Source organism: Sinohyriopsis cumingii, chromosome 4, assembly GCF_028554795.1.
Source record: "Sinohyriopsis cumingii isolate HCF-2022 chromosome 4, ASM2855479v2, whole genome shotgun sequence".
In the NCBI taxonomy this organism is placed as follows: Eukaryota; Metazoa; Mollusca; class Bivalvia; order Unionida; family Unionidae; genus Sinohyriopsis; species Sinohyriopsis cumingii.
Window position 1 is genome coordinate 80,444,134 of NC_142964.1, and position 19,461 is coordinate 80,463,594.

At 33.9% G+C, this 19,461-nt stretch overlaps 1 protein-coding gene across 13 annotated transcripts in view; it reads left to right on the forward strand.

The window, feature by feature from the left end:
* Positions 1-19,461, forward strand: part of LOC149801529 (rho guanine nucleotide exchange factor 28-like) — a 318,392-nt gene that overhangs the window by 221,418 nt on the left and 77,513 nt on the right. For 10 of the 13 annotated variants that reach the window (XM_089955712.1, XM_089955716.1, XM_089955715.1 and 7 more), the window contains 5 exons: positions 3,207-3,340; positions 9,071-9,117; positions 10,612-10,680; positions 17,069-17,134; positions 18,777-18,829. In XM_089955712.1, coding sequence (XP_089811838.1) covers positions 3,207-3,340; positions 9,071-9,117; positions 10,612-10,680; positions 17,069-17,134; positions 18,777-18,829 — 369 coding nt within the window. The remainder of the gene's footprint in view (positions 1-3,206; positions 3,341-9,070; positions 9,118-10,611; positions 10,681-17,068; positions 17,135-18,776; positions 18,830-19,461) is intronic. The other 3 variants (XM_089955717.1, XM_089955718.1, XM_089955720.1) reach the window with 3 other exon arrangements.

Consider the following 19,461-nt stretch of genomic DNA (forward strand, 5'->3'; position numbering starts at 1 on the left):
CAGATGCATGAACTGTGTTTCTAGAGTAGTCACACTGACTGTCATTCCATGGTTATTAAGAGCCTGTCAGTTTAATGCATGATGCCTTCAGGAGGGTAGGGGGCAACAATAATGGCTTATTGTGTGACAAAGATTGTTAGGAGCTACCTGTGGATTGGTGGTTTTTCCCCAAGTTTTCCAGGTTTCTTGGCCTACGAGATATAGTGTCTGCCATACTTAACCCATCCAGGGCTTAAAAAATATGGTGTTAACCCCAACCAAATCCTAAAGGAAAATGGTGCCAGTCTGACATATAATATTGCCAATATGGCAGCCATCTAGAAGAAGATCTATAGTTATTTGTCCTAAATGGAAAGTCTTATCAACATGGGGATTTCACCAGAAGACTTCTTATTGTGTCTAGTTAGGCTTGGATGAACATGATGTTGCACAATGACGACCATCTTTAAAATTTATCACTACTACTCCTGAAAGATGGTCATATTCACACAGGGTTTTTGCCAAAGGATTTCTAATGATGTCATCTTAGTCTTCATTGAAAATAGTGCAGATCTCACATCCAGTATGACTGACAGCGGTAAAAAGTAAATTGGACACTACACGGTTAATAAAAAGAATGATCTTTTATTTTACACTAGGCTACGGATTAATGGATTTTCCAAGTAAAGTAATTGTGATAGTTCACTGCAGTGAATTACAATAAATAATTTAAAAGCCACATCGACAACAAAATTAACAAGGAAATTCGAAGTTATTCTTAAAGGCCTTCATGGTCATGTGCTAAAATATGGCTGCCTCGCAATAAAGACAACTAGAGTTCCGATCCAGAATAGAGCGAAGGATAGTTTTTTATGTGCCATTTTACTTTGAATTAGGTAGGAAAATTATATAACTGGTTATATTTTCAGTGTGAATAATAAAACACAGCAGTACATAAACGGTAATCTATGGACATCGTGTGGGATCTATTAAGAAATTGGCTATTTGTAGAGTAGATCTTGCTAGCCAGTATGTTCGAGCATAAAATAAAAAGAGAATTGCTTGCAATGAGTGAATAATAGATAAATTACATTGAGTGGGATGTATTTTCACCCATCCAATGAAATATATCCATTATTCTATTGTTTCAAGTACATATCGGCTATATTTGGAATTTCTGGAAATTTTTGGCATCAGTAGATCATCATTACCTTTAAAGGACTCTTGTTTTCATTGTTAACCTTAATGCCATTACCATTATCTTCATCGTCACTATTGTCATCATCATCATCGATTTATGAGTATGTGACCAGGAAATTACCAGCTGTAAAATTGGTGATAATGTATATCTTTGACCCCATGATGTTACATAAGGTTTACCCAAGATAAAAATGTCAGGGACATTTTAAAAACAATTTTTCAATGTTTTTTACCATGAGGAATAATTATTTCATGTTTTAACATTTGCTGATGAATATTGCTGGTTGTGTAGAGTAAACGTTTTTGGGGTTTTTTTTATTTTAATTTTGCACCAGTATAATGATGAAACTATGTATGTCTGACAACATGATACACCACTCCCTCGATAACTCATGAACCTGCTTATAACATTGGGTCGGGTGTTGATCCCATTTTTAAAACCAGAAAATACAACCCAAAAAAAAGAAAGATTCATCCTGATTTCTTGAAATCGTGATCAAAATTGGCAACTGAAACATTGATATGTCGCTCGTTTTTTGGTCGAAAATGGTAGAAAGGACCTGGAAATTTTAATCAGCATTTTGAAATTATAAACTTTTAATTAGAAGTTATATAATTGGTTACATTTTCTTTCCAAACGACATTCTTATTATACCATAATTAAGTTATTCAAAGAAATTTTGATCGATGAAAATGTCACTTACGCGTAGTGTATGCTGTATGTTAATATTTAAATGCCAATTAAATAATTTGTATTAAGTGAAATGTGTGTTTTAATTCTAACTTTTAGTTCTTCTTATGTGTAATCATCATAAATGCAGCATGTGTTTAAATGTAAACTGGGTCAATCTATTGTAATTATGTCCGCAAGCATTTCTCTGAGAACCTAATGAAATGCCAACTGTGTTTTGATAACTGACTTATGGAAGTATTTGTCGTATTGTTGCACTGAATTAAATGCTGGCCTCCTTGTATTATCATGTTAATTGCATCTTTTGAATAAAAAAAAGGAGGTGGAATAAAAGAAAAGTTAAATCTAAAAGGCATGCAAACCCTACATCCTTAAAATCTAGCAGCCACGGTCATATGTCGGGTAAACTCACTTAAAGTCAATCAAACACTGTTACAAATGTTATTGTGTATATAACATAATTAAACTACCTTAAACTAACCTCATTCATAACTGTGATCAAAGATAGCAAGGCAACGAAGCAAAACGAATACTTCGTAAAATTAAGAGCTTGGTTTCACAGATGCGGACCATTGTGGGCAAGAGAATTCCTGACCTGGCAATTAGAGATATCCTCAAGGATGGTGAAAAGTTTCACTATCACTTCCAATGAAATTGGGACATCAATATTGTACTAATTGAACGTAGACAATTGTCGTACACAATAAATGTCACTAGTTTTTATATATATAAAAAAATCTTTGACAGTGTATCAACAGTTAGTCTAGTTCTCTGCAGCTCTGACTCCTGACTTGACACTATATGAATAAATACCACTCCAGGACTAATCAACAAAACAAAAATCAGGGATATAATAAACAGATGATTCTGCGTACATGTGATGGTTGTTGAAACCAGTAGATATGATCTTTCAAATATTGGATATTTTGAAAATAAATGATATTTATACAGACTAACAAACAGTTTAATTAGAAAAAGTGTGTTATTAACAATTATTATCAATGGGATTGTAAAAGGCGGATTCAGTCATTAAACAGCCCAGTTCCACTCATGCACACACTGCGGTTTTCTCAGTTGTGAGCGGGGCTTTTTTTTTTTTTTTTTTTTAACCTCCCTCTATAACTCGTGCTCTCGCTTATAGTGCGGTCTCTGTGGACCCCATTGTGTGCGAGTTATCAAGGGAGAGGTGTACATGAATCTCTTAATTAATATCAATGTTGTTGTTGTTATCATCAGATACTATTATGTTGCAAAAAAACATTGATGAAAAACATGTCATATAATGATTGCAAAAATTTGTGCAGTTTCATGTTTCGGACTGACTTTTTCCCCACAGCACACCAACCTCTGCGCCCCAGTTACTCGTTCAAGGAGAAACGCCCGGTGACGTTACGTCCACAGTCTCAGGTATCAGTGTCGCCCTCTGGTGGTTATTCTGTCCCACCACCATCTTCTGACGATCTGTCCCAGGTAGCTATTTGGTGCATGGCTTCTTTTGGTTCTGGAACCATTCTTGACAGAGTATTATTTATACATACTAATATATAATTTAGTAAATACACTAATTAACAAAGAAACAGGACGAGTACATGTTACTTATACATATAGGTGTAATTTTACTTCAAACAACTGGGCTTATTACATTGATTGTGCAAGATTAAACTAATAAACAGTACACTTAAAATCTAAAATGTTGTCATGAGATGCTCTTAGAGAAAACAAGACAACCCATACAAAACCAATAATCTTGGGTAGGCAACCACTTATCATTGCATTTACCAGAACTGAGGGGCAATTCTTAGCCTGCAGAGGTGTAAAAGAAGCATTTTGCTTCATTCCCCTAATGATGTTTCCTTTGTTACTTTGTAATTTTAGAACAAATTTACAACTTGTTTAGTACTGTACTTTGTATCATATATTGATGCTTGCTTGGTTTTCCTTTGGCTTAGTCTGTACAAGTCAACATTTTTCTTCTTGATTCTGAAGTATTTGAACATATTTAATGTTTCCTGATGGGTATAAATAAAAAATAAACAAACTTCAAATTTCTCCTCATCTGTAGCAAATAACTTGACAGTGAACAAATAATTGTCGTCACATTGTCAGATTTTGATTTTGTGTCAACAACCTGCATAAAGCACTGTTTAGTAGGGCATCAAACTCCTGATCTAAGGTTCATAGGTTCAGTACCCACCCAGGCCAGCTTAGATTGGCCATCTTCATATGCCCTTAGGAAAAGAACCTAGCTCCCATTTTCTTAGTATGATATAGCCCAGGGGTCGGCAACCTATTTTACATAGAGTGCCACTTTTTTATGGATTAATTACAAAATGAATGAGCATGTGCCACCAGTAAGAGAGTAACACTTAAAACTGAGATATTTGGCTGCCCTTTGCATGCCACACAAAACCTCTTGACGTGGCACACATGCCATAGGTTGCTCACCCCTGAAATAGCCATTAATGTGTTAAATGTTCCATTAAAACCAAGAAGTAATAACCTTTCAGATAATGTATTTCATTATTGTGACAGTATTATGGCTTGACCTAGATCATCATGAAGTAAATTAGATTTGGGATAACTCTTGGGATCAAAAGGTGGAAGGTCTTTGGGGTCTTTGTGAAGCTACATTTTTCTCATGTAGGACTTAAGTTTGAATTTTTCAAAGAATTTGAGACACATTTTTCATGAATAAACTCAAAAGAGTTAACATAATCAGCCTGCTCATTAACAATGTGTTTACCATATATTATTACTGCTGTTCTGTTTGACCACAACTCTGCAATTGGAGTCGATAACTAACAGTCACATCTATGTACCAAACTACCCTAAATCAAGAAAGATTCAAAACACTATGAAGTGTACTCCTATTTGTCAAGAGCAGATGGCAGAGACTCAGGATAAATCAAAGACCATAACAATTGACTTCAATACACAAAATATTTTCTCCATTAAAAACAGCAGAATATTAATTACCGTACGTAGAGGCATCATGACTACAAATCAGGGCTAAACAGAATTTTATAAAAGTCTGCTTGTGAAAAATTGTGATAGCATAAGACCACAGCAAAGGTTAAGAGATAATGTAAAAATAAAATATAGAATGTATATTTGATATAGTGTTACATCGGTTTAGCAAATTTTGTTTTCATTTTATAACTTTTTCCACATTAAAATTGTACATTATTTATATAATTATGTTCCAATAAAGCACGGCTGTAACTGTAATTAATATTATGAGTATTACTGAAAAGCCTGTCAAGTTTGGTTCCTTGATTCTGTAGAATGATTATTGCTCGATGTTTTTTGTTATTATGTCTATGATTTAATATTTTACCTTACTGTGTTTGTGATAGATGTTATGATGTTATTCAAGATTGTCAATGACTTTTGGAAATCTTGAGTAAATCCGACCACTGTGGTAGATGTATTCAGGTAAATGTATGTATTATTCAACTTTGCAGCATCAATCATTTCTGTTTTTATCCTGTATGTTATCATCTCACTCCCATATCTCTTGCAGCATGGAATATCTTGTAGATAAAAAGTTTTAAAATTATTTTACTATTACACTTTTGGAAATATTTATTTTAGACCTAAAAAAATTAAATTTGTTAAGGTTCTGTCATTTACATAAGCACATTTGCCAGTTGTTTTGTACTCTTCTTTGTAAAGATGGTATGGCTGTTGATTGAGTTACCTCCCTTCACTGTAAAGTTATTTTTGGGAGTCTGGTATTTCCATAGCAGTAGTTTTACAGTAGGAGATTGGAATTTGGATGTAATGTTTTATTTCAAAGACTAACAGGTATCAGGGATCAGCTTCATATGCTCTGAAAGTTTTCTTACTGGTAGCATAATCAGTAATCCTAAAAGAAAGAAAAATCTTGTTTCACCATCACATTTAATTTGTTCTAAAAGTTCAATTTTTTCAGCCATGCAAGTTGTTCATTTTACCAAATTATCACAGTACATGTATCATGCCTCTTTTGGTACTAAATGAGATTCCAAAGTAAAATTTGTACTGGCCTTAATTTATGCTTCTGAAGTTCAAAATGTTGCTGTTTCATTTATTATAAATTTCTCTACTGAATACAGTAGATTTGCAAATTCTGTTTTTTTTCTTCTTATTTTTAAATGTAGATCATCAGCCCCTCTCATGTACAAATTATAAAATCTGTTTTTGCGCTTGAATGTCATGCCTCATGTAGAACTCTGTCTTTACATAAACATCTTTATTCAGTTTCTGGGCATGTGCATGTTATCGGTAAACTCCATAGCTCTTTTGTGCTGATTACCATCCAAGGTGGTAATTATGTTCAGTTCTTTATCCAGTCCTTTAATCATCCCTTTCTCATGTTTTTTACTTTAAGTTATTTTTGTTTAGTTTTTTTGGGGTTGTTTTGTTTTTTCATGTTAATTGTATATTAAGTTTTAACAACCTATAGAATGTGCTGCTGATATCTGTTAGCCCTAGTTATGTGGTCTCAGTGGTAAGTGGGAGAACCTGACACAAACCACACTGACTTTAGATGAATGACCATGTTTGCTTTATGTATAGGAACCAGGCATTGAATCCAAGACAGAAATTTTTCACAGCTTGTATTCATGCACATACTTCGGTAGAAATTGATGACCATAAGTAATTATAGACCTTTTTCTTTTGCTTGCAAGAAACTTCACTGGAACACAAATTTTAAGTCACCATGTTCTGCATCCAGGAGTTTCACTTTCATGAAATACTTTAATTGTTGCCGTTGTGCTCACATGGCCATATGGCAAAGTGAACTTATGCTATGGCCCTGCATATATCGTGTGTAATGCATTGTCTTCTCATCCCTTGATAACCTTGTTTCCATTTGGAGGCTATATTTCCAATTTAATTGAGATCTAACTTTTGAATATATATTCATATAATTAAGATCTCTGACAAATTTGTGAGTGAGGTTCATCCATTCTCATGAGGCGGTCTTGCATCCGGTTGACTGACCTTGTTGCCACCCTTGAAGTATTATTTCTGCTCTGATTTTGATAAAACTTAAAATGTGAGATTATATTATCAAGATCTTGGATGGATTTGACAAAGATTGAGATCCACACACATTTATGATGTCATCTTGCATCTGATATGATTTTTTTTTTAAACTTGAAATATCGGCTTGTATCATTAAGTTTTTGAATGTGTTAGATAAAGAGGGAGATCCATTAATATTAATGAGGTCATCGTGTATCTGATTGGCTGAGCTTGTCGAAATTTTGGAAGCCTTATTTTTGATGTAGTTTTTATGAAATTTGAAATATGGACGTATATTTTCACGATTTTGGATGGGATTGATAATCAGCAAAATCAACACATATTGCCTCAAATTGACTGCACTTGTGCATATAGGTAATCTAGCAACTGTACGTTGATCAGATAAAACTTTTCTCATGGTAGTACATGATTAAGATGTTGACTATGAGCAAGAAACGTATCAGATTTATTGAGCTTGTTACCTCCCTGTTGGTCAAATACCTGTCAGTAATATTTCATCTTAAAATTTATGTTATAATTGTGATGGACAGGTTGTATTGAGGTCAGCTAATATTGATCAGATCCCTTGCATCTAATTGACTGAGCTACATTGCTCGATCAGGAGAATATATTTCTCGTTGGTTTGAACCCTGGCCGAGTCATACCAGAGACTTAGAAAAATGGTACTAACAGCTGCCACACTTGGTGCTCACCATTAAGAGGTTAGTGTTAGGACTGGTTAGCCTGATGTTACATGTCTGCGGCATGATGCCCCAGTGCTAGACATCACTATAAACTGCCACACTGCAGGTATCATAGCGATATGACTGAACAATTGTTCAATCTACATTAAAAATCCAAATCACACACACATTTCACAGTGATTGTCTATAAAACGTTGAAAGTGGGTTTATATAATGACCGATTGTGAGCAACAGGCAGTGCATGTTAATTATGCCATTATCTTTAGAATTTTGTTTTATCAGGATATAGTATTTAAAAAAAGATAAATAAGTAAAATAGTTTTTATTAAGTTTTGAGTTTTTGTTGGATAGGTTGTTACAGTACTACCTAATGCTGTTTATGACATGGTCAGCTGTTAAGTTTAAAAAGCCAGGTGAGCATTATAAAACTCACTTAGACCTCTTGCTGAAAAAAAGTTTTGGGCACAGTTCGAAATACAATTTTCTGTAGTATATTTCTGAAATTGGGAATTGTGCAATATTTTTGGACAAAGAAGATTCCAGATTGTACATGTATATCTTTTTTGTTGCATGCACCGTTTTGAAATTTGGCTAGCAGATATTAACTTATATTGGGTGCTTTGTGCACAGCAATTATTCAGAAATTTGAGATCTTAATCCAGTAAAGAAGGCCAGCTTGGGCATGGTTGTTATCATGAAAGAGCCAATAATGATGCAGAACATAGGTATTTCTTTCCATGGTTGTTGCCAGATAGTGGCCATTGAGGTGGCATCATTGGGCAGATTTTGGAATAGAGTGAGCTCTCAGAAAATCCTACACCCTTTTGGAGAATCCTTGGTCATACGGGTCTATATTTGTGGGGAATCCTTGTTCAGACATGTACATCTTTGTGGGGAATCCTTTTTCATACATGTATATCTTTGGAAGAATCTATGTTCATACATGTACATGTAGTTGACAGGGTTTTCTAGCTTAGATTTATGTGGAGAACAATGTCTTTTATTTTGCATATATTGAGAACTGTTATCAAATCCAGAAATCATTTTCCTGATATATTAGAAATTCTCATTGTTCTGATGGTTTTGTACATGGTGTAATTCTTTTCAGGTTTTTTAAAATTTGCATATAAATATTCATGCCTTGATGCAGGTACAAAATCTTTAATTAAACACTGAAATCTCATATTTTTTAAAATTGTTATCATTATATTGTCTATCCTGCATCAGCATAGCCAGATATATAGGTACAACTTTCGTGGCACACTGGTTTTGCTCTAGACATTTAAGACTTTTTGTTAAAGTTTCTGCAAGTTCAGATATGGTGGTGATGGGTCACGCCAAAAGGCTTAAATAAAAAAAATCTTATTTTAGTGGACTTATTACTATTATTTTAATTATTATTATTATTATTATTATTTTATTATTATTATTGTTACTATTATTATTATGATTAAAGTAACAGCATTGTGTATTTTTCTTCCAGTTGTCTGCTAATGGCCAGATTCATCGTCGCAGTTTACCAACTCCTAGGTGAGTTACAGTTCAATGGGAAGTTTGTTGGCATTGAGAACCACTTCATTTTCATTCCAGAGAAATTGCTTGCTTCAGTTTAGTTGTATTTTCACTTGCATCAGTTGTGCATTAGGTACCTATCTTCCACTGAGGCACTATAAGCTTGAAAAGCTGTATTATTATTACACTGCAATATTATAATAGTTGAATTTACACTATATGTAATCCAAACACTTAGACCTGAAGACCTTTGTAAGCCACCATTGTAAAGTTGTGGTTTGTAAACTTTTTATCCTTCCCCCTTGCTGATTGATTTGCATGCTGTACAATATACACCTGTGATATATAGTCACTTATAAGTTGATTCCAACTGCAAATTGCACAGACCTAGATCTGACCGTGTACTATACGATACCAGATCTGGGTCAGTGAAGTTTGCAGTTGGACTTATAAGTGAGTGTGTATGGTAATCGTCTAACGGAAGCTTTCCTGTTCAGTCAGAATATTGACATAACTGTGCAAAATGCAGTGGCAGATATGGGTTTATGCAGTTTGCAGTTGGACTCTTAAGCGAGTATATATGATATTTAGATAATTGGAAATGTATGCAGCAGCTTTGGTACTAAACACTATTTTGAACTACTACAATCCATCTTGTCTACAGTGGTCATCTTAAGGACTTTCACAAAGTGTCCTTTATGATCGGGTAGTTCTTTTATGCAGGTAAAGTGAATTATGGATCAGAGGAGCCTTTATAAAGAGATGGATGCAGTGTAGTGTCAAACGCTTTGTCTGTGCCGTTAGAGTTTAAATTAATAACGTTTTAGGCCTTCAGCTGTAACTTCACCACGATGTGGTATCTGTTGGTACTGCCTTGCTGCATAAGTGACATCATTCTTGAAACAGTTTCATTTTCTATATGTGCAATTAACTGTAAGCAAAATTTTCAAAATAACTGTAGACATTATGGACATGTTCTGTAATAACTTTACATTTAATTTAATGTAACACTTGATTCGTCATTCTTTATAAGTATGACATAGGCACTTGTTTTGCTGAGAAAAATGTAAATTGAGTGCAAAATTGTGCAAAAGAAATTAAGGATGTTTCAGAATTAGAAATTAATTTCTCTATGATTTATTATCTTTCATTTTAAAAATTAATTACTTTGAAAGTTAAAATTTGTACAATATCTTAAAGTGTATTTAAAATAGCATTTGCTCTTTGTCTTGTAGAGTTCATAGCAAGAATGTAGATTTAATTGTTAAAGAAGGCAGTTGCTTTATTTTATGTTGAAATCTCTTCTCAGTTTTAGATATTTGTTGAAAAGTAATTTTGTCAGCATTTTGTTGAACTCAGTCATATTGATAGGAATATTACATCAAAACATTTCTCTTGTTATTTGTTACGCTATTTATATTTTGTGTCTCAAAGGTGTGTCTTATCCTTTGACTAACTGCATGTTGTTTAGCTGTATGTTGTCTTGTTTTCTTCATTATGACCTGCCTGCAGCCTGTTCATGCCCAGTGTCAACATGGGAACATATTTGCAGTGGCGTAGAGCCTCTGTGTTAGGAACAGAGTAAGTTTGTATAGGTCTATTGATCTAGCTATTATTTTTTACAAAGGAGATGAGTGAGCGGTGTTTTGTCAGCTCAGCGCAGTGTAGCTACAGTTTACTTGCAGCCTTCAGTAGTGTGCCATGCTTGCAGCCTTCATTAGTGTGCCATGCTTGCAGCCTTCAGTAGTGTGCAATGCTTATAGCTTTCAGTAGTGTAGCAGTGTTTGCATACACAATCAGATTTTTTAGCAGCTTGAATGTTTTTATGTGGATGGTTGGAGGGCAGTATTTAGATGCATTCTGTAACATTTGCTTGCATGTAGTATATTAAGTCAACCAAACTTGAAAAGCAGGTATTATTGTGATTAAAGGTAATAGAGTTTATGCTGGAAATTAATGATAGTGCAGTACAAAGTCAAATATATGTGTGTGAGTTGTTTTTTTTATGGTGGGGGGTCAACCTAGCAAGATATATATGCACAGAGGTTAGAGTTGTGATCATGATGGTTTGGGAGAGGTCTGCATTCCTGAATGTACATGATAACATGTTCTGCATTAGCTATTAGTTTGTGATTGATATTTATCCAGAGTGCACAGTACCAATCAGTAATTAGTATATAGCCAGACTGCACATCATGTATAGGATAGTAATTAGTATATGGCCAGACTGTACATTACATATCAACTAGTAATTGGTGTATAGCCAGTCTGTTAATTACCTATCAGCTGTTGATTAGTATATAGCCAGACTGTACATTGCATATCAGCTAGTGATTGGTATGTAGCCAGACTGTACATTACATATCAGCTAGTGATTGGTATTTAGTCAGACTACATTACATAAAGCCAGTGATTGGTATTTAGTCAGACTGTACATTACATACAGCTAGTGATTGGTATATATTCAGACTGTATATTACATATCAGCTAGTGATTGGTATATAGCCAGACTGTACATTACACATCAGTTAGTGATTGGTATATTGCCAGACTGTACATTACATACAGCTAGTGATTGGTATTTAGTCAGATTGTACATTACATACAGCTAGTGAGATTGGTATTTAGTCAGACTGTACGTTGCATACAGCTAGTGATTGGTGTATAGCCAGACAGTACATTACATACAGCTAGTGATTGTTATATAGCTAGAGCATACATTTGTTAGTTTATATTCAAGCTTGAACTGCCTGATATTTTTTTTATACTAATTGTAATGAGATATAATTGCATTTCTTCAGAATGATCAAATATATGATGGAAAAACGGTCATATTCATTTTTTCCTCATAAAACATTAGCTCCATATATCACCTTTGCATCCCATGTGGTTGTATTTTCTTATTTAATTTAAAATTATGACATTAACTTTTTATGAAATAATTATAGCTTTGGCTTCCAACACTGAATCATTCTCATTTTAGCAAAATATTTTTTGGTAGGGGGAAATATCTTTTTGGGACAGGTAGTTGATAATATCCACTTAATGGTTGATAAAGTTAAATGTTTCAAGTAATTTTGTAGTTCTTTGGTGTGCTCACATGCACACACACACACACTTTTACTTTGGATTGTTATTTAGTGTTCATCAGTCCTTTCTCCTATACTTATGAATTGGGTTGCGGTTTCTCTGTTATTGTTTCTCCTTCATCTTTTATTTTTATATACTTTTAAAAGAATTATAATATTTTTACCTTGTATGTTTTATTTTGGAATATATGTTTACTTTTTGTTTTGGGAAGGGATTAAGTTTTCTTACTGATTTTTGGCAGTGATTTTGTTGACCTGGCAGTAAGGGCAACTTAGCTTATGGTATGCTTTTGATTCAGTTTTGAAAAATTTGGAATATGAACCTCAATCATCATGATTTCAGTCAGTCATCAAGGTGTCAAACAGGCATCAAGATGTCAATCAGGCATCATGATGTAAATCAGGCTTCAAAATGTCAGTCATTAAGATGTCAATCAGTCATCAAGATGTCATTTAGGCATCGATACATCAGTCAGTCATGTTGAATAATGACTAAGATACACACATTAATGAGGTTACACTGCATCTGATTGGCTTATGTTGGATCTACTGTGGAAACCATATTCGAATCCAGTTTTTCCTCAAACTTGGAATATTAGCTTATATCATCAAGATCTCACACAAGTTTACTAACGAGTGAGAGCCATGCATATTAATGATGTGTCTTTGCACATGATTGGCTGAGCTTGTTTCCACTCTCAAGACCATATTTCTGATTTGATTTTGAGAATACTTTTATTGTGTGCTAATATCAAGAAATGTTATGTCCATTGAGACCTATACATGTATATGAGGTTCTGTAGCATCCAGTTAGGTGTTTTTGTACGACTCTAGAGACTGTTTTTGAATGAATTTTAATCAAACTTGTTTAATAGTATTATATTTTCAAGGTGTGGGATCACTTTGATTATGAGCAAAATCTGCACGTATCCACAAGGTAATCTTGTATCAGATTATCAGATCTTTTTTCCACTATGCGGACAGAATTTTGCTCTGACTTGGTAAATAATCTTACATCATCTTTTCTTTTGCTGGTTGTATAATAAGTAAGCTCCGTAGATATAATTCAGATATTGAATATTGATTGGCTGAACTTGTTACCTCCCTTGATCTTTAGAAATTCTCATTCAGCTTTGTAAAGTTTTATATTATTAGGGTCTTGCATGACATCAATCATGAACAAGAAATTATGTATATATAAAATAGTTAAATCAATAGTATGAAGTTTTTGGAGATAGTTTACAAAGAAATATATTCTTACAGTTCTAAATAAGTTGCTTGGTGAAATCATCAGCTGTTAAATTCAGCAAGCCAGATGAGCAATATCAGTCCTGCTTGGGACTCTTATTTACTTTTATATTTTACAACCTTGTACTCAGAACTACATGAATATAGCCCAGAGTGTGATGATATGCTGTTAAACCATTTACTTTTATGTATATTACATTTCTCTATACATGCCTTCATCTGATGTTTGTGTAGGTGGGTGGGTGTGTATGTGTGTCCATTCATAATTCATTCAATAATTACAGATAGGCTGGAGTGTAAATTGCCAAATTTGTAAGTTGTATTAAAGTCTGTAATAACTAGGTCTAAAACAAACGTTCAGAAACATCTTTCCATTTCGACTAAACAGTTTAAGAACATTGGCTATTCATGACATCATATCAAAGTCTGTCATAATTAAGCAGTTCCTTTTTTTGTTTTGAGAGAGGAAAAAAAAACTTATGTCTGTTATATAACAACCTGGTCATTTTAAAATTTTATGGCATGGATCTAATTTCTCAATAAAGTTTAACATGACTGATTTCTCAATAATCAGAACCTCGATGTTGCAAAACTCCATTTTTTTAAATATAAGTTTCCATTTACCTAGATGATCATAATAACTGGATGTAAATTTGCTGGCAAATATTAGAGTGGAAAATTGCTTCTTGTAGTTTTCATTCAGGATGTAGTAGATGGTTAACTTAAGGAGAATTGGGGAGAAAATTTGCATCAAAAGCATGGACCAAACTTTGTGGATAGCCTAACTTGTAGTAAGGAAAATGTTGATCATTTTGGGAGTCAAAAGGTCAGAGGTCAAGTTCATTGAAAGAAAAAAGGTTTTGCATCACATACCTGTACTAAACTTTGTGGATGGCAGACACATGGAGTCTTGAACAAGAATTTTGAGTTTGGGTGAAAGGTCAAAGTCAATGGCTGAAATAAAACCTTTTTACATAAAGATTTTTGTGCTAGATATAGTGCACATGACATTATTTTGTTAAGGACTTGCATTTAAGGAGGAAAGCTATTGGTTTGGGGGTCAGCAAATAAAAATTGAAGAGAAAATTGGGCTTTGCACAGTTGCTTTTGTTCTAGATCAAAGTCATTGATCAGACATTGTGGATGACTTGCACTTGAGACAAGACAACCTTCAGGTCAGAGGTCAAGTTCATGGTTTGCCTAATAAGATAATGTTGTCTATAGTCAAGGTCATTGAGACCCATTTATGAATAATCTGTAAAGTCAGGCATGTCCCACTAGTGCTTACATCAATGTTCAAGTATTTATATGACTGTTTCAAGCAGTCTTCAAAATATAGTGTGCATACAACTGTGCCTTTAGCATTCTAAGTCAATTTTACATGATTTTACTTGTTAGCTGTCAGTCTAAAGTAATTGTCAATAGTCCCTTTTTATGAGACACTTTGATTTAAGCCCATTTCATGAAACAAAGATTTTCTATTTTTGCATAACGCATCTGCAGATCAAGATCTGTATTGTTCTGCTGATTACACCTTACAAACTGCACAGACTCAGATCTGCTGGAACATTACATGACGGCAGATCTGGTTCTGTGTAGTTTGCAGTTGGACCTGACTTGTAAGTGAGTATATATGGTATAATTATATTAGGAATTGCATTAAAGATTATTTATTATGTTAGTAGATAAAGTATCAAGCTTACAATGTTAATGTTTAATTCACAGAGCCAGATTCCCAGTTACTATATATTCCGAAACCTTTTCATAATGTTCGTTTGTTACGGCATTTAAGTGGTTAAAGCGTTTGATCTTTTTGGTCTGTCAGAGAAAATTTGCTTGATTGTCATATTTTTATCACCTGATATGCTGAACACAGGTTAAAAAAGATGATCATTTTTATCACCAGATAAGCCAAAACCCGGTATGGTGGTCCTTTAAATAATAAAGGTATTCAAATCATGGCTTGCTGATTCGATACAATTGAAGCATGAAAAGAAATGTTTTTGTTTTTTACTTTTGTGATTAAATAAAATAACTATTGGTTATCCTTCTGTATTAGCCTAATAAAAAGTTGAATACAGCTTAATAATTTCTGACAGTTTCTTTTGATGAATTTTATTTACCAGTGTCATAAATCTTGAAGTAAATCTGTGGTTTTTATTTTGAATTCTGGCTGTTTTATATTTTTTTAAAAGAGTTGAAAATATGCCATTCAGAAAAATATGTTTCTCCAGAGGCAAAGCTACAAATGATAACGAGGAATAGATCAGGTTATTGGGAAAGGATATCTCTGATTTTAGTTGCCACGTTTAACAGTTGGAACTATCAGTTGTAATCAGGAAAAAATCGTAGTACAACTGTTTCTGGAAAGATATCTAGGAAATGGCATTAAATGTGCTTATACCCAAGTAGAGGAGGATCTTCGGACTTGTGTTGAAGCAGTAAGATGTTGTTTGAAATCAGTTACATATTTAAATTAATTTTTATAACACTAATTATACCAGTATAAATTGTTTACTACATACATGTCCAGTGTCATTAACATTGACTTACATGAACATTCTTAAAAATAATCATTAAATATGGTTATAACATTGTTTGCTTTTATCATAAAAATATAGTCCCAGTTGAATTGCTATCAACAATCTATACTGTATATCTCTACCAATAGTCACACTAGGAATATTCTTTGAACTGCAGGCAGATTAACTTACTAGATGTACTATAGAAAAAATGGCTGTTTGTAATGTGCAGAAAAATGTGTATTTGATATCATCTTTCCTACACTAAGTTGTAACCATTGTTGCATTTGAAACTGTGTTATTTGTGCCATTTTAAATGGTTCATTCAAACTTTGATTTATTTGGAAAGTCCGTCTTGTGAAAAATGTATTATGGTGTTACCTATGGGTTTATATGTGAGTATATACAGTACTATTCAGAACAGCACTTAATAGGTGAGATACATATATTTCCATCTTTTTTTTTGAGCAAGAAAGAAAACATCCTTGGCTTACCAAGTCTGTTTAAAATATGTCTCTGAATTTGTAATTCTGATTAGTTTTACATTGTATATGGATCCATTTCAACGAAGATTGTGGAGCCTTGTAGTAATCACATCTGTTTGTCCAGCTGTCTGCAGTTTGTTTTCCACAATATATCTATACAGGGAACTGTTGGATGTTAACTTGGTTTGGTATGCAGGTCTTTGTTGATGAGATATCAGATGAGTTACCTCCCTTCTGCTATCAGTTATAGGAGTGATATCCCCTGATTTCCTGTCCCTCTTGCTTTCATTTCTGTTGCTTAACTTTTCCAAGGACAGTTGGACTTGCAGCAGATTGGCATGTAGTTCTATATAAACAAGACCACAAGTGACTTTCATTTCCAGTGTTCTATGAAATTTACAGGAGTTGTGCCCCCTGTTTGCCTTTCCTCAATACTTGGGCAGAATAGGCCCATTTGCTGATGTTTAATCCATTAGAAGGCTTATGACCCAAGATAGCTCATCTACCCATTGCTAATATTTTATTTTGGATCAGTCTTTTTATATCCATTATTTGCAAGACTAAAAAATGCAGTCAAATTTGTTGATGACATCAAAAAGTGAAATCTTTACTCTATTTTTTATAGGCGTGCTATTACTGAAGAGGGTGAGACAGACTCCGCAAGTTCAGGGCTAGATGGTGATCAGTCAAAGTAGGTGCAGTCATTGTTTGTGTCTGAAGTATTTTGCATACATTGTTATCAGATATACCTAAAACTAGATGAACATTGGATTGCATAAAGTTTCAGAAGTGAAATTGCGGATAAAAAAACAAAACAAAGGTCACTGATGTAAACCCATATGCAAACATGCCAGCCATTGAGCTTTGGTGTAATCATTACACTATAGCCTGTATGGATTATCCTTTTATGGTACATTTAACAAAATATAAACTATGAAAAATTTAGGTCATTTTTGTCATCTTCTCTTTATTCCCACACATCATATAAGCTGCAGTGGCACAGTGGTTAGTGAGCTGGACCTGTGACTAAAAGGGTGCGGGTTCAAATCCTACCTGATTGGTTCAGTTACCAAGGCAATACACTTTTCTCCAATTGCCTCAACACTAAATTACTTACCTGTATTACTTTAAAAGCATCAAACCACCACCACCACCATGCAGACATAATATAAATTTGAGAATATTCTTAAAAGATTTTAGAGTTCTGCATATGAATAGCCCAAGACTGCATTTTTCCATTGTGGACTGCCATTTACATTCCTTATCTTGTATTTATAGCACATTTCCAAGAAAACAGATGGGTTTATTCAGTTTCAAAATTTGCTTCAGAAGTTAATTATTTTATGATAATTCTGATGAGTCTGTACTTTTAAAAAATTGGTATCAGATATTAAGTAAAATCGGCTTTATCGATGTGACTCTTGGGTATTACATGACAGAAAAATGTCAGAGGAGTAGGATCATTTTAAACTTCAAAACATGTTGGATCAGAAAATGACAAATTAATAACACCTTGCAATTTATAAGGAAGAATACAAGAGTGATGTAATACAGCACTTAGATCATGCGCGTCATGCTCATTCTAGAATTGACAGCCTCGGCCTTACATTCATTCTGCAAAGGTTAGACATCTAGACTAGCTGAAGTGAGTGTTATCAATAAATATTATAATTTTACCCAGTTGTAGATCCAAGCTTAGTAACAAAAATGTGTGTTTGTCATAGTCTTCTATAATTATGGCATATATTGTATAGATCAGGAGTCGGCAAGCTGTTTTACACAGCGTACCACTTTTTCTGAATTAATTACGAAATGAATGAGCGTGTGTCACCTGTAAAAGAGTAACATGGTTACAATCAAGATTTTTGGCTGCCGTACATGTGCCGTAGTTTACCTGATAAAACTTCTCATTTTCAGTTTATGCTTCTTTACCAATTTTTGGTGTGGAAGCAGTTTTTTTTGTTGTTAAGACCAATTTGTTCCTGATCTCATTCGAATACCAGTAAATTCAAGAAAAATATGTATTAGTTACCCCAATCATACCGCGAATCATACTATAGAATTAGACACGTGAGAGGACTGTCCCCATGTATGCAACTTGAAACTTCGGGGGAAAAGATGGGTAAGATCTTATCCTTCATGTTAGAAATGAGGATTGGTCCCAGCAGGAGGATGAAGGAGAAGGACCTATGATGAAGCGAAAGTTGTTCAGTGATATGGTTACTTTGCTGCAGATGCAACACACAGTTTATAGTAGTATAACTTTTGGAACACAGACATCCTGTTCCCTGTAGTCTGCAAGCTTATTTCTGATATTTTGTTTTCTATTGCAGCATTAGAGATGGTAACATTTCCCAATCAACAGAGTCTCTGGATCAGATTGATGGTAGGTCTTAGCTTTTAGAATTTCAAACACTTGCATGCTGACAATTTATATAAGCCAAGAGAGTGCCTCTGTAACTGCATTCTTTAACCCATCAAGTACAACATAAGTTGCACTATCAATATAGATTTTGTTTGGTACATTGGGCCCTGGATCAGGCAATCTGTCATAGTTTTACATGCATTTTACAAAGAAGTTTTACAAATGCCAGTTAAAGCATTAATTCCTAGGCAGCAATGGGCTAATGGTAGTAGTGTTGACAAGAATTTTGGAAGTTTTTAAATAGATGAGATTACTGAAGTTAGGAAATGGTTACTGGAAATATCAGTGAGTGATTTTGAGTATAAAAATGATGTTGACTTCAAATCCAATGTACATGATGGCTGGAAAGAAAAATAACAGTATGTCTGTGAAACTTTTTTTCAGTGGTATTTTGAAAATTAAATGTTGAACTGGAAAATTCCAAGCATATAGACATTTAAGGTGAGGAATATTATTTTATGATCATAGATCAAATGAATCTTTATGCAGATCGGAGAGAAAATGAGGTGGATTTTATCAAAAGAGAAAATGGAAGCTTGTCGCACATGATGAAGTGAAACACTTTTGTTTTCATTGGTCATGGCATGGGTTCA